The sequence below is a fragment of the Podarcis pityusensis genome, assembly GCF_964106645.2.
Source record: "Podarcis pityusensis genome assembly, chromosome: 7".
In the NCBI taxonomy this organism is placed as follows: Eukaryota; Metazoa; Chordata; class Lepidosauria; order Squamata; family Lacertidae; genus Podarcis; species Podarcis pityusensis.
In genome coordinates this window covers 918543-933922 of record NC_138031.1, presented here as the reverse complement: position 1 = coordinate 933922, position 15380 = coordinate 918543, and the positions used below count along the sequence as shown (strand labels likewise).

General features: G+C 50.4%; 2 protein-coding genes across 4 annotated transcripts in view; one reads left to right on the top strand and one right to left on the bottom strand.

Moving 5' to 3' along the window:
* Positions 1 to 15380, top strand: part of BOP1 (BOP1 ribosomal biogenesis factor) — a 63504-nt gene that overhangs the window by 37711 nt on the left and 10413 nt on the right. The window lies entirely within an intron of this gene.
* On the bottom strand, positions 1698 to 14535 carry SCX (scleraxis bHLH transcription factor). 2 transcript variants are annotated; one of them, XM_081012872.1, is made up of 3 exons: positions 12823 to 14535; positions 9313 to 9386; positions 1698 to 2402 (listed from the first exon to the last, which is right to left on the bottom strand). In XM_081012872.1, exons 1-2 carry the CDS (start codon positions 13351 to 13353, stop codon positions 9339 to 9341), a joined length of 579 nt encoding a protein of 192 aa, XP_080868998.1. In that variant the 5' UTR covers positions 13354 to 14535; the 3' UTR covers positions 1698 to 2402; positions 9313 to 9338. The 2 variants fall into 2 exon arrangements, with proteins under 2 accessions (XP_080868998.1, XP_080868999.1); XM_081012873.1 differs by lacking the exon at positions 9313 to 9386.

The following is a 15380-nucleotide window of genomic DNA, read 5'->3' as shown; positions in this document are numbered from 1 at the left end:
ATGGACTGGAGGGTGGCTGTGCTCTGCAGTAATGCTTCTGAATACCTGTTGCTGGAAGCTCTTGTGCTCAGATCCTGCTTGAGAGTTTCCCTTATCGGCATCTGGCTGGCCACTGGGAGAACAGGAAGCTAGACTAGGTGGGCCATTGGCCTGACCCAGCAGCCAGGCTCTTACCTGCTTATTGCCATCCGGTGGAAACTTCCTGCTAAATGTTGACCACCCCCTACGAGGAAGTAAGTTGCCACTTTCTCCAGGGTGTCTTGCACTTGCCTCATTATTCCCCTTGAACGTTTTTTAGTTGTTCAAAGTCATTGACTTAAGAGGACCTGAAACTAGAAGTTTCTCTCCTTTGAATTAAGGAGGTGTGTTCCATTTTTTAAGGGTGCAACACGCATGGAGAATCTAATTCGGATGATGCAGTATGTGACAGAAGGCTTTGTTTATGCTCTGTGTTAACTAGAAATTCCTAGTCACAACCGCAATAAAATAATAATATTTTTGTTCTGGCGTAGCATTTTCCTCTACAACCAAATAAGAATTTTGGCTATGAACATGGCTGTTTTTTTGTGTTCATTTCCTTAAAGTGTTTAGTTTTGTTCCATTTTTCTCTGAATAAACCTCTTTTATTGTTCAATATTCCTCTCTTACTCTAGTTATGTAAAAGTTCTGGCTTCCTGGTGAGAATTCTCACCACTTGATGCTATTCAATATAGTATTCCTCTTGAGGGGGGCGGATTTTTAGGGACACTAAAGGACTTTGGAGGCTCCAGCCTTACCTTAGTTGCTCCTTCTCATAGTCATCTGCTGCCCGCAAGCTAGATTTGAGGTCGTCACTAATAGGCAGATATTGTATAAATTTGCACCATGCTTTGTGGGTTTCTATAACTTCCCTTAATAACTCTGAGCTCAGCAGGCAAATTAATTCTGTCCATGTTTGGAAAAACAGCTTTTTTTTTTTGCTTTTTTTTTTTATTTAATCTGCCTGGGATCTAAGGCAAGCGGACCTCTTAGGAGACAGCTGGATGCCCCCGTAAGTTAGTTGCAGCTCAGTTCCTTGTCTGCCCCCTTTTCCCATGGATAGCCTGACCCTCCATGGATGCCTCTGACTCTAGCATCCCATGCCTTGCTCGGGTCCAGTGACCCTGTCTTGCTTGCCCACAAGCTCACATCTCTGTGAGACTCCTGGGAGGAGCTTCAGCTTCTGCCCCCAGCCTCCCACAGCTGCTGCCTTATCTGCAGGCAGAGCCCCCATGTGCTCCTGCCTTCTCTTTTGGCACTGAGCAAAGGGCTTATTCAGTTCCCTACCACAAGATGTAGTAGTTCGTGGAGGGTAAGGCTGTCAATGGCCAGTAGCCACAGGGATGGCTCTTCTTGCCTTCTCTTCTCTACACAAGGCATACCTTGGATGCTGCCAACCTCAGGATTGGCTATGGGGTCTAGCTGTCCACTTTTGATTTATTTCCCTCCCTGTGTGATTTATTTCCCCAAGATGCTCCACTCTGAGGCAGCGCCTCTTTCTCCCCCCACCAGTGAGTCTTGTTTTACGATTGCCATGGTGCTGGCAAGTGGCCTCTTGCCTCCTTCTCAGAGTTGCCTCCTGCCCGCCTCACACACCTACACAAATGCTGCAGAAGTGGAGTAAGCATTGTCCCCCCAAAAAACCCCTTAAATTCATCTTGAAATGCCAAGACCCAGGACCCTGTTGGCCAAATGACATGAGCCTAAAAGGAAGTTTGCCTCTGGTCAGTACGACATAGTCTTCTCTCACTATACAAACAAGTTGGATTTATATTATTATCAATGACATGAAACTCCAGCATGTATTGATTGTAACCCCACCCGAGGTTCTGAGAACAGGATGACCCATAACTATGGATTTGAAGGCAAGTCCAGGGGTTGCGCTGTGCTCATTCTTCTTGCTTCCCCCACGGGGAACCACGCCTTCCTCCTCCTCCCTATAGTGGGATTCAGGTCTGTGAGGATTGTTCTGCCATGTGCAAGTCCATGTCCTTCTGCTTGCTGGTCAGGAAAGCCCCCCTCTCCAGTTGCCCCAGTGGCCACGCCAAGGGTCCCCGGCTCACTCGCCTCCCAGCACTGCAGAGCAGAGTCATTCAGAGTCCTGCTTTTCTTTGCAGATGAAAGCCTGCTTTTCTTGCTTGCAAAGCCAGGCCTAGAGGGTGCTCAGTCTCTCCCCAGGGATGGGCTGCCGTTAAGTTCATCTTGGGTAGAACCACAGGGCTCCCGGTGGCAGCAGCAGCAGCCAGGCACAGGCCGGAAGATTCTGTCTTTGTTTTGTGCGTGTGGCTTTTCCATCTTTCCCCTCGTAATCTCCTCCTCCTCCTCCTTCCTGAATCCATAATCATTTAACTCCGAATTGCCGACTTCCTGTCTCGGTCTTTACTCTGCAGAGGGCCAGAGTTGGAAAAGAAGAGAGTTAGACAAACACACCTGGGACCGCAAGCTGCAAGTGTGGCTGTTCCAAAGCTCCAGAGAGCAGCCAGGTGCACAAGGGATTTTGCTCATTATTTCTCTCTTTATTAAAAATATTTATAACCTGCCCCTCGATCTGCGCAGATTTCAGGACTAGTTCTGGAGCATGAAATAGCGAACAATGCAACAACCAACTATAAAACACATCATCAAAGACAAATAGCTTCATCTGAAACAGAAGAGCATGTTAAACAATCGCCAATTAAATTTTTTTTAATACCTGGGAAAATAAGTTTTAACCTGGCACCGAGATGGTAACAATGTTTGCGCCTTTCTCACTGCGAAGGGCACCATTTCACAGATGGACACCATTCTCCCAGCTATACCAGTCCCCATGATGGATCACAAGTTTTTCTTTAGCAAACCCTCCAGGCTGATATAGGAAGAGGCGCTGCTTCAGGTATTTGGGCCTCAGCAGCTTGAATGGGGCTCGGAACCAAACAGGCAGTCAATGTCATTTGTTCAGAGCCGGTGCCACATGGTTCCGTATGGTCCATCCTGCTTTTCACTTGTTTCTACCCAGCGAGAGGCTGGGCCAAAACTCATTTGTGCCAGGGCCATTTTCTAGCCCTGCAAACCCCCCCCCCCCCGCTTCCCATGGGGGTTCTCTGTACCTCCCTCCACACATACCCCAAATCACTGGCTGTTTCCCCCATGTAGCCTCTCCTGCTATTATACCATTACTTCGTTTAACAAAATTTATATACTGTTTGATCGTAAAAACAACAACTTTATAAAATAAAATGTTAAAAATACATCCAAGACCTTGGTCCTCACAACCACAGTTACTTCATGTTTTCCAGTGATGCTAGCTCACAACACAACATCTGTGGATGCTGAAACCTGGCTTCCTGCTGCAAAATTTCATCTTCCATTCCCCTCCATCCTTCTGCAGCTAAAACAGAGGAGCTCTTTTTCCATCAGTGGGATCTGTTTCTGTTGCTGCGTGCAGATCACAGGAGGGCTCGTTTGGTCTGAATAGATCACAACACTACGGCATTTGTGAAATGTGCAAGGCAGGACTAGCTTTAGACTCTGAGTAGACCCAGTGCCCGGAGAAGCAGGTCCCTTCTACACAGAGCACGTGTTATCTCTTGCGAGATTGGGGTCGCCTGCCGAGCAGCCCATTGTGGCAAACCCCACCCCAACACTGGGCAGGGGGGGCGGTCCTTGGGGCTTCGGCGTGGGATGTGGGGGTGCTGTGAGTCAGGCCCCTGCTTTTCAAGGAGCTGCCCTCACTGGCTGCCTGGTGCCTCTCCCCAGCACCACACGCTGCTCCCCGGCATGGCTTCCTGGCTGCCACAGCCACCCGTAACAGGCAACCTCATCCTTTGTTAAAGGGGAGATGGGGGGAGGAGGGGGAGCGCAGAAATGGTAAAATTAAATTTCCCAGATGTTCAGGCCCCAGGAGCTCTCTTGCTGTCTGGAGAGGAAATGGGGATTCGGAAAATCCCGCCTCATATTTTTTCCCCTATCACCTTGCCTTTCCGCTGCCATTAAGTTAAGCAGGAACAGTAAATTAAGGGGATTGCAAAGCAGGCCCATCTTTGGGGGAGGAGGAGGGCAGGAAAAGCCCCTCCAAGCTGTGGCCTTGCCCCAAGCAGAGAGCAGTACAGCCGGCCTCCAGGTCCCGTCCCCCCTTCTTGCCACTGGAAGAAAGGGTGGCAGAGGACAGAAGGACCCTGGAGTAGCTTCTTCTGCCTTTTAACTGGCTAGGTGCTGCTTGCTTCAGCCCCCCCCCCCCATATGCGCTGTGCTCTGGCTGGAGCTTAAGAGGGAATGGATTGGGGGGGCACTGCTGTAGCACTCTTAGGTCACAGGGGGTCTTCTAATGAACTGGCATTCATCTGCAAAAGTTTGTAAGCACAAGTAAAAAGGTGGTCAGCAAAATCACCCCATAATATTTTGCCAGGGGGTGCAAATAGGACTCCTTTACCCAGCATTAAGCAGCAGTGCCGCCTGTCTCTGTCCTGATCCACCTTGAGTTTATGTGGACTAGGAAGCCACTGGGTCCACAGGCCACGTCACCATGGAGAGCTAGCACAAGGCAGAGGGCCTCTTGTGTGTAATGTTCACCTTGGGTTCCAGATGAGGAAGGTGGCTCTTAAAATCACATCCCTGGTCACCTTCACCGTGGCATAGCAGCCTTTGCTCATGCTTTTAACTTCTGGCTTTCCACAGTGAGCTCCTGAGCTTCGTCTAACCTCCAGGAGAGGTTCTTGCTTTGGACGAGGTAGGGAAGGTTTTTGCTGAGTGCGTCAAGCAAGCAACTGCTGCCTGTTGCACAATTTCTCCCTTTCCACATCATATTAGTCAAGCTTTGCTTTTTCTATCACTAACTTTAGTGAGAATTCCCACGTGGCACTTTCCCTGTTTCTCAGAGTGGCCTCCTGGGAGTGGAGCTCAAGGAATTGGCTCCCTGGTGGCTCCAGTCACACCTGAATTTGAAGAGGCGAAGAAAAAGCTCTTTTATATCTTCAGGAAGCTTGCTGCTTATTCTGTCCCTGCTTTTCACTTCTTCTTCTTCTTCTTTTAAATATATTTTTATTAAAGATTTATTGGTTTGCAAAAGTATGTGCAACGCCTCTTTTTCCAAGTTACGTTTTTTGCAGATCAGATTCACTTGTTGAGACATTAGCGTTACATAGGAACCTGCTTTTCACTTCTGACCTGGACTTTTCTTGCAGCTCCCACTCGGCTGGGAGGGGGGGCAGCACTGTCTTGCTGTTTCTCTCCCCCCTCCTTCCCCCCTTCCCTGTCCTGAATGCCTGACCCCCATAGACCTCTGGAGGTGCGGCTGCCTCTATAGCTTTTGAGTCCACTTAGCCCCCTGCTGAGCTGGGACTTCAAAGTGGCAGCCTTTTCCTGCTCTTAAAGAAACAGCTGCTTGGGGGGGTGTTACAGCGCAGTTCTTTGCTGGGGGAGTCCTCCGCAAGCCAACTGTGTTTGCTTCCATTGACTTCACCAGTGTTGAAGCAATGATTCTTCAACATCAGCTCCGTTGGACTGGTCATGTTGTGTGGATGATCGTCTTCCATAGCAACTAGTCTATTCCGAACTTAAAAATGGAAAGCGTAATAATAATAATAATAATAATAATAATAATAATAATTTATTATTTATACCCTGCCCATCTGGCTGGGCTTCCCCAGCCACTCTGGGTGGCTTCCAAAAAAACAATAAAATACTGTAATACACCAGCATAATGTTGGTGGTCAACAAAAGAGGTTTAAAGAGTGTCTAAAGGCAAATCTGAAAAAATGTAGTATAAACACTGACAACTGGGAAACACTAGCCTGCGAGCGCTCCAGTTGGAGAACAGCCTTTACCAAAGGTGTCATGGACTTTGAAGGCACTCAAACTCAGGCCGCAAGGGAGAAAGGTGCTAAGAGGAAGACTCGGCAAATCCACACCGTGATCAGCTCCCATCCTGAAACCTGTGTCTCCACTGTGGAAGGACATGTGGATCTAGAACTGGCCTCCACAGTCACTTAAGGACTCACTGTTAAAACCGTGCTTATGGAAGACAATCTTACTCAGCTACAAGAGATTGCCAAAGAGAAAGAGACTCTTCCCGTCCCTCAGCCTCATCTCAGGGAACCAGGGACAGCCAAAAGGCATTCAAGGCATCCTGTCCTGCTACAGCCCACAAACTGCTCTTTGCATTCCAAGAAGCCCAAATACTTTATCTCTCCCCGACACCCCAAGCTCCTTTATTGTTGCAGAGAGATGCTAGAATATGTTGTGGCTCAAAAAAGGCAAAGGCCAGATCAGGTGGCAAGGAAAAAGCAGCCCAGTTTAATTGCTTTGAAGGCTGCGCTTGCACTTTTTGCTGCTGAAACGTGCCTCACGGAGTACTGCTTGCATGATGGCTTTGGGGGCCAGTTCTTTCTGCTTTGTGTTTTGTTGATTTGTAAAAATCTGTGGACTGCCCAAGGGGCATGGTTAATTGGGTGGCATAAAAATACAAATAAAAAGCCTGTTTGTATCTCTGAAATGAGGGGCAACGTGGCATAACAGCCTTGTGTTGGCACCAATCTCCCCACCACCCGACTAGCTCTGTGAACTTGGGACAGCAACTTCAACAGCAGTCGTGCCAGTTTGCTGGGGAGAACCCAGCCCCTCTATTAAGAAAAAAAACCCCAAAACCACAACACCATTTGAAATGGCAAGAGACAGGTACGGGTGCCCCTCATGCTTGATGCAGGTACCACATTTTGCATGTGTGGCCAGTACAAAAACACCCCACATTTTTCCTCCGGCCAGTGCCTCAGCGCATTTATCAAACATTTTGAAAGGATGCTTCAAAATGGCGACCCACGCCATTACAGTTTGCTCTGCTTCATTGCCTTATTGATGAACGTGCCGTTACTTGAGTGCAACTAAATAGACTTAGCCGCAGCCTTCAATTTAGCAATCCATTCCCAGTAATACATGCAGCCCCCAGCCCCCGCCACCCCTCTCTCAGAGCCTTCTACCCTCTGCTTTCCATGGATCAGGTCAGCCAATTGGTGGGAGGTTCAGGGTGGACAAGACTCCTTCACAATGGTGCACCTCCTCCTTGGGGACTGGTTTATAAGCCTCCCTAGGCATGGCGACTGGCACTGAAGGCACAGGGCGTGCACTTTAGAAATAAATAAAATGCTCTTAAAAACCCTCTGGCCACTGTGGGGAACAGGATGCTGGACCACGTACACCTGTGGTCCGCTCCTGCATTGATGCATGTTGGGGCAAGTGGCAGCTGCCACAGCCAGTGAAAGAGGTGGTGGTCCTCTAAAATCACTGGTAGCTGCCAGCTGTGTTTCTTCACAGCAGGAGAGCAGCTCTATGTGAAGGGGGAGCAGCGGCGTAGGGACGTGCACATGGCAAGTGTAGGGCTGTTCCATTCCTAGTGTATCTGCCTGCGCTTCCCCTCCGTCAGTCGTCCCTAGTTGGCATGATGGGAAAGGCAGCAGCAATGGTGGGCTGGAAGGAGAAGCCCTGGAGATCAGGTCAAAGGGCAGTTTGCCCCAGGAAAGTACCGGTATTGGCAAGGCTGGACTGCATAGGGGACGCAAGTTGAAGGAGCCAGTGGGACAAAGGAGAGGACTTGGCCCTTCTTTGAACCAGCCTCTATAAGTCTTGGCTCCTGTGAATGCCCCTGACACACTTCTAACATGCTCTTTTCCCTTCCTTCCGGGTGGGTGGGAAACTGGAGCTCGGTGGTACAGCACCATGTATGGAGAAGGCGCCAGGTTCGAAACCTTACGGGCACCTCCAGGTAAAAAGGTTAGATAGGAGGGGATGGAGAAGGGAGACCTACCACCCCCTCCAGACCCTGAGAAGCCACTGCCAACTAGAGTGGACCATACTGGGCCAGGCAGGCAAGGAGTCTCAGGCTCCTGCTGCTTCTGTTCCACAAAGCAAAGACACCAAAAAGCCACTTGGTGTCTTTGCATCCATCTTCTCAGCTAGCAGCCGCCATCTCCACCCACGCTAAGGGCAGCCAGAAGACAACTCAGTGGGATTAAGAAACCGCTCCTTCACTTTTCTCTCCATGCAAAGAAGAAGAAAGAGGGCAGCAGTCTCTGACTTAGGGAGACGGGAGACACTGCCACGGATTGGGCTACTCTTCCCCCTTGTGTCTGTGCTGCTGCCTTTAACCGTTCAGGCATCCCCAGTGGAAAACAGGGCACTTGCTGGGTCGGACATAGGCAGATCTTACAGGAATATGGCAGTATCAACAATGTCAGCAATACAGTGCCCATAAGAGTACAAATCGAGGGCATTCTCTCCACTTTGGATTCCTTCATAGCATTTGAGCATCCCTGCAGCAGGGAGAATCAAAAGCCTTCCTCCCAGGCTGCTTCTCAGCATTTCCCTTCTTCCACGTCATTAATTGCAAATAAATTGCACTCAACCACTGCACTACTCCTTAGGGACCTTCCTCAATTCTCCCAGGTTTTTGTTTTTTTTTTTAATTGAGGGGGAGTATTTTCAGAATCCTATGTTACTCATTGTTTGTCTATTTCAGATTGAATTAATTGATAAGCTATGAAATGCCACCTCGGTCTCTTTTTTGAAGAGTGGAGAAATGAGTTCTTGCACTGCCATAACTAGGCTGTTACGATGGGGCAAGCCAGTGTTTAGCAGATCAATTGATAATAGTAGAAGGAGGTTTGCTCTGCGCAGGAAATGTTTGGCAAAGTATTAAGGCAAAAGCCAGTGGGGTGCTAGAGATGGTAACTTTTCCTGACCTGTATCTCCCCCTCTATTGTTCGGGGTGGAGCTTCCTCTGCCATGACCTTTTGAAGTCCCCCTGCCTCACAGATAAGTTTACAGATTTAGTTTCTGTTGCAAATCTCCCTTTTCACGCTGCTGAAACTCAAGAAGGTGCCTTTCCCCAGCTTCCTCCAGAGTTCCTTGACTGAGTCTGGAGGCCTCTCTGTTCCCATGTGCCACATGCATGCCCACCTATCCAACATGCTGCTCCCCCAGAATGTCAAGAGCATTCTTCCACCAACACCCACATGAAAGCAGGTTGCTCCTTGCTTTTTCTTCCTCTTTTTCTACATTGCTTTATGTGGGGATCTGCACATAGGCTGGAATGGGCTGAGCTTTTTGGAACAGCTTTGAGGCTGCTGCTCTGCGCTTTCTGCCCCAAGAAGCCTTAAGAATTTGGCTGTTAGGAAGCTGTGCCCCTGCCCTCGCCACATGCTCAAATCCCCTTAGCTTGGGCATTTTGAACTCTCAGCTTTGGGTTCGTGGGGTGTAGGAATTGGTTCATTCTGAAATGCAGAAGTCAAGAGCTCATCAAATAGACCAATAAGTAGATTTACGCACCTTTTAAATTTGCGTGATAACGGGTCTCAGAGGCACAATCTTCTCTCAACAATTTCAGCCCAAAGACAGCAACTCTGAGAGTGAAAGCAATTTGGAAATTACACTGCGAATTCAGGGCTATACCACTTTTTTAAAAACAGCTTGCTTTTTAAGCAGTGTGTTCTCTGTCAGTGCCCCACAAATAGCAAAGATGTTTGTTTTGCAGTGTCCTAAACTTACTTCCTTCCTTCCTTCCTTCCTTCCTTCCTTCCTTCCTTCCTTCACACCACATAGATCAGTTGGGGGATCTGTTTATGACACACCATTTCAGTTAGGAAGAACTTGGCTGGAATGTGGCAGTTGCCAGGCCTTGTGCCCTAGACAGCTGAGGGCATGCGAGACGAGGGGGTCAAAGGAACAAAGGTCCCAGCTGGCATAGCAGCCTGCCTGCCTTTCCCCCTCTGCCCCCGTCATTCTTGCTCATGCTGCTTTGCTCAGCAGCATAAGGGATCTGAGCCTCACCCTTCTATGCACCAACTTCCTTGCATATCCTATGTATGGTTTGCACAGCAAAGTCACACTTGTCAACTGCCCTTCCTTTTCTGCCCCTCATGGGCTGAGAGTTTGCGGAAAGGAGAACTGCCCCCCCCTTGCGTTGCCTTTCTGGGAGGGTGAAGGTGGAATGGACCGTCCAGGGGATGCCTGTGGTTCTACCCAGAGCTGCTGGAGTCTGATATCTAGGTGGATGGAGCCGTCTTGGCACTTGGGGCTCCTTGGACTCCCTGCCTCTTTTACTCGGATAGGCTGTGTGGAGCACTTTGTCTACACATGCACACAAGCCCAGAACTTTCCCCTTTTCTTGGGGACGGTTGCAGATGTACAGCACCTCAGTCAGTTGGTTCCTCTCTGTAAACAAAGGGCTCTTCCCCCATTTTTCCATATGCCATAAACGTCTTTATTTACTGAGTATTTAAGAGCTTCATCACACCTTAACTGCAGTTGAGGTTTTGTAACTGGGCGCAAGAAGAGGCCAGAGTGGTGTGTCTGAACCAAGAGAGATTTGGGGACGGGAAGGAGGTTGCCTTTGGGAATGCTTCCAGGTGCATTGCAGTGCGTGGTCTGCGTGGCCCTCTCCTGCCGGGGCTGGAAGTAGCAAATGCACAGGGCGACCTCGCTGCCACAGGGGGCTTTGCTTAGCTCCCAGCCCTCTAACTGGTATGCTCACAGGCAAACCATACTGGTGGCCACTCTCTGGATTTGGTCCCTAGCACCTGATGCCTCCAGCCTGTCAGCCGTGGGTAGCCTCCCTCTTAAAACAATGGCCATGCCAGTAGCTGTTGGCAAGGAACTCTGCGGGTCACTGTTTGTTAGTCCTGAACCTGCTTCTAGACAATTTCATTTGATGATCCTGACTGCTAAGGAGTCACTTCACTTTCTGCGTTACCAGTGGCTTCATCAGTTTCCACTCCCCATGTTACCTACTTCCCCCTCTCCACCCCACACAATACAGAAAACAGCTACAAGGTGAAAGCTTCATCAGCACTTAATATTATTATTATTATTATTATTATTATTATTATTATTTTATTATTATTAATGGCCCATGCCAACAACTAGGTTGTTTTGCTGGCCCATTTTCTGCCTTCTCTCTGCAGAGTTTCCAAATGTGGACACACTACATTTCCTAACAACTTCCATTATGCAATTAGTGTTGCATAATTGCTTTCTCTCTCTCTCTCTCTCTCTCTCTCTCTCTCTCTCTCCCCCCCCCCCCAAAGATTTCAGACTAAAATGCAGGCAGTTCCCAGTAGCTTGGAAGTCCAAACCAATAATCTGAGAAAATAAATTAACCACAGATTTCAAATGTGGGGTTTTAAAACTAGAACCATCATCTTCTAGGGGGGTCAACAGCACAAAAAGATTGCTAGGCGATTTTCCAGGTTATTTGCTTTCATGCTAGCTGAAAGGATATTCCTTGTTAAAACACAGTCAAAATAGTCCTTTCTGCTGGAGTATGTTAAAACTCCCTTTTGGATTAATTTTTTCCTGTTGTTCAAATGGAAATTGCTGGGGCACTTGTTAAACTAACCTGCTTAATAAGAGACCAACGTACAGCTGTTGCATATCCAATGGATATGTTTTTTTGGGGGGGGAATAGGATTTGGGGGTGGGGTGGGCTGGTGACCCTCTGCATTCTGGAAAGGACCATTGTTCTGGCTTTTCTCCTTACTATCCTAATTTTATTTTTACAACAGCCCTCCAAGGCAGTTGAGACTGAAAGCGGCTTGCCTCAGGATTCCTATTACACTTCAGGGCTGAGTAAAGATCAGAATGGGACGAGGCGGAGGTGTCTCAACCTCCCAACCTAAACTTTTTTTGGGGTGAGGATATATCTCCTGCTAAGCAGAACAGGCTGCAAATCCAGCCACTGCGTAAGAAGACAAAAGTAAGCTTACAGCTACACTAAGTGGGGGTGGTTTCTCCTCTACAGAGAGAGTCCCCCCCTTTGGTTTATGAGAGGAGCAGTACGGAGGATGAGGGGCGAAGATGGTGAGAGATCTCGCAGGAGGGCCAGGTGAGCTGTGCTTGCTGCCCATAACTTGGCTGGGTTGAAGTAGAGGAGGAATCTCAACCAGCCCAAACCACCATGCCTGGGACTAAGGTTGGGAAGGGGGCAGGCTAGGTGTGTGTGGGGGTGTCTTTCGAGTTGCTCACTGGGGAGAGAAAAGCTAAGGAGATGAATGTGGGAAGTGATGGCTGGACAGGCGATGACTTAAAATGCTTCCTTCCTTCCTTCCTTCCTTCCTTCCTTCCTTCCTTCCTTCCTTGGAAGCCCCTTCTAGCTCTTCATCTTGGGCATTTCCCCCAGACTCATTCCCAGGCTGAAGAAGTGGCGGCGAAACTGGGTGGTAGCTGAGAATTGGTGCAGGACAGCAGAGTTGCCATTGCTCAGGGCTGGGGAGTGGAGGGAGGTGTTCCTTCTCTCTACCCCAGACTCACCAAGGAGCTCAAGCCACTCATTCTCTGGACGGAGACATTTTTACCCAACCCTCTCAAGCACTGCGGCGAAGTAGGTGTTGCCTCGGACAGATGCCCTTCAGAAAGCCACACACACACACACACACACACACACACACCCCAGTGCCGGTTTGCCATTTGTGATGTGCAAACCAGGTGTGACCTCGGGGTCTTGGTGAGGGTGTGTATTCTCTGGGCCCCTTCGCCAACACCTCTGGCTTCTCCCTGGTCTCTTGAGCTGCCCTGTTTCCCCTGCTTTCCTTGCACTTATCGGCTCCCCTCCCAGTCCTTTCCAAGCACCATCTCTCTTGGGCCTGCTTATGAGAGAAGTTTAATAATTCCCTCTGGAAATGAAGTCTCCCAGAACCCTACGGCACATGGAGGAGTTTATCCACTTTGGCAGCAGCGCTGACTGTTCCTTCCCGCATCCCAGCATCGTCTTAACCTGCAGTTTCTTTGTGCTCCTTCCACCCCCTCCGCACCCCCTGCAAGCCAGGAGAGCCCAGGACTTACCATCTTCCTCTGGTTGCTGAGGCAGAAAGTGCAGATCTGTTTGGGCTGGGAGTTTTCGCTCTCCCTCATGGGGGGACTACTGCTGCTGCTGCCACTGCTGTGATGGAAGAAGGCTGGCGTGGTGTGGCACGGCTGCCCATCTCCGCACGCGTCCCCCACCAGGAGGACGTTGCCCAGGTGTGAGATGTAGCTGGAGGCCAGGCGGAGCGTCTCGATCTTGGAGAGCTTCCTGTCGGCCGGCTCGGTGGGGATGAGTGTCCTCAGGGCGGTGAAGGCCGTGTTGACGCTGTTGGTTCGGTCCCGCTCCCGCGCGTTGGCCGTGTGGCGCTGCCGGGGCTCCCTGTTGATCCGGTTTGCCTTCTTGCTACGGCGCTTGCTGCTCTTGAGTCCGTACCCGCCGGCGTCCAGGTGGTAGGGCTTGTCCTCTGACCCCGAGCTCTCGCTCCCATCCTCCTCGTCCTCCGAGAGCATGCTGATGTCCGGGTAGAGGAAGCGGCTGGGGGCCGAGCGCAGCATGGCAAAGGAGGACATGGCCAGGAGGTCGGTGAGAAGAGAGTTGGGGGGACGGGGGGGGCTCCCTCCTTGTGGACCTGCTGCCCTGTTACCTCTGCTCTCTCATCCTTTCGTAGTTCTGCGCAGTGCAAGGAAGAGGTGGGCAGGCAGCTCCCAGAAACGCCTTCCCCCTGACGCCTTGCCGGTGGTTCTCATCCACTTTCTCTGGCTGCTCTCCTAGCTGAGAAGGAGTTAAGCTCTGTGGTCACACACTGCGCAGCTGGTGTCTCTTCTTTGCACACGTGTGTGTGCGTGCTTGCATGCGCTTAAAGCTGCTTTTGGAGTGTGGCAGGAGCCAGAGAGCATTTTATAGCACCAGTGAGTGGTCTGTCAGACAAGCCCCTCCTTCCCCTCTCCTCCTCTTGCTCTGCTTGCAGCAGTTTCACGCCTACCTGAGCATTCCTTCTTTTTCCTTTTGGGATGGAGGAGGGGTTGTCAGCCGTGGCCGGAGGCTGTGGGGAGAAGGGGGAGCCCTGTGTGGGCTTCACCTGTTGCTGCCTCCAGGACCCCAGACTCCCAGCCTGGCAGATGTGCTTGTGGGGTGGAGACCACAGAGGTCTTTGTCCATAAAAATTATTCCGCTGCTATCGTGCGCTCAGACTAGAGTAGCTTGGAGACGTCTAGCCCTGCACAGCGTATTATTTGAAAGGATGGGGTGTGAAGTGCACGGTGACTGCTCCCTTGTCTTGAAAGGATGGGGGTTTGGATTGGGGGGAGTGTGCAAATGTCTCCATTTGGTTGCTCAGAAGCCACCACATGCCTAAGAGAGCAAATGCTGGAGCAGAGGTGGAAGATGAAGGGGAGCCACGCTAGACCCCCTGGCAAGGGGCTTTCCCTCCCCCTCGGAAGAAAGCCCACTTGGGGACGAAGCTGAGCCAGTTTGGAAATTAGTCATTCCTGGAGAGAAGTGAAGAACAAAGAGCACTCCAGTCTCTCTTCCCTAGTCACTTCCCACCAAGCAGAACCAAATCGATCCTGCTGCTAATGGAGCACAGCAGGAAGGAGAAGCCCTCCTGCTTCCACCAGGTCTGCTCTGGAGAAGCAGCAGAGGCAGCTCCCTTTCCTCTTTCTCGCCCGGATGCCTGCCTTTTCAGAGCCCCCCAGCACCCACGGAGCAGCACTTGCCTTTCCACCTTATGAGGACATTCATTCATTTATCTCCTCCAGCCACACTCCTAATGCCTGATACCCTAAGCCAGGCTTTCCCAAACTTGGGTCTCCGGCTGTTTTTGGGCTACAACTCCCGTCGTCCCTGACCACTGGTCCTGCCAGCTAAGGATGATGGGAGTTGTAGTCCAAAAACAGCCGGAGACCCAAGTTTGGGAAAGCCTGCCCTAAGCTAAGGCAAGGAGCACACCGCTCCTTCCTTTTGCCTTTGTGGCCCCTCCCTGAGCTTTCTCTCCTGTGGCGCTTACGCATACGGATGGTGCCTTGGAATGAGCCGGACTATTTGGTCCATATATAGCCCAATATTGCCTGGCTCTCACTGGCAGCATGTGGCCTTTGCCAGCACCTGCCCTCTGGAGATACCAGGGCTTTTGAGCCTGGGACTTTCTGCCACTCAGCTACATACCCAGTAGCTTTTCTCCCAAACGGGTGGAGGCAGAGTAAAGCCTTCATTGAGGTGCAGAACAATTGGGCGCCTCCTGGCTGTTTCTCTGCAGAAGCTCAGAAGCCAGGAGATTTGGGGAAGGGGGATAAATGCGCAAGAAGAGACCAGGATGCCAGGCTGACTTTTCTCCCTTGCCTAGCCGGCTAGACACCCCCAGGATTTGGCCTCCCTCCCACAGCCAAGAGGATAACCAACTTAGCACATAAAAATTAGCCTTTTTCATTAGCGGGTGGCCAGCAGGAGTAGTCTGGAATAACCAGGTTTGATATTCCTCCTCTTCCGCCTGAGAGCAGCAAGACCCTTCCCAACCCTCCTTCTCCCAGATCAGCCCTTTCATGGGAATGCAGAGCGCAGGGTAGCTGCCTCGGGTGGGTTTTTTTGGGGGGGGGGTGGA

What these genes read in the sequence shown, in the direction of transcription:
- SCX (XM_081012872.1), bottom strand. Translation starts at nt 13,353, where the DNA reads ATGTCCTCCTTTGCCATGCTGCGCTCGGCCCCCAGCCGCTTCCTCTAC. An exon ending in TCAGCAACCAGAGGAAGATG is followed by an intron (nt 9,387 to 12,822) that starts GTAAGTCCTGGG and finishes TTTCACTCTCAG; the next exon opens with AGTTGCTGTCTTTGGGCTGA.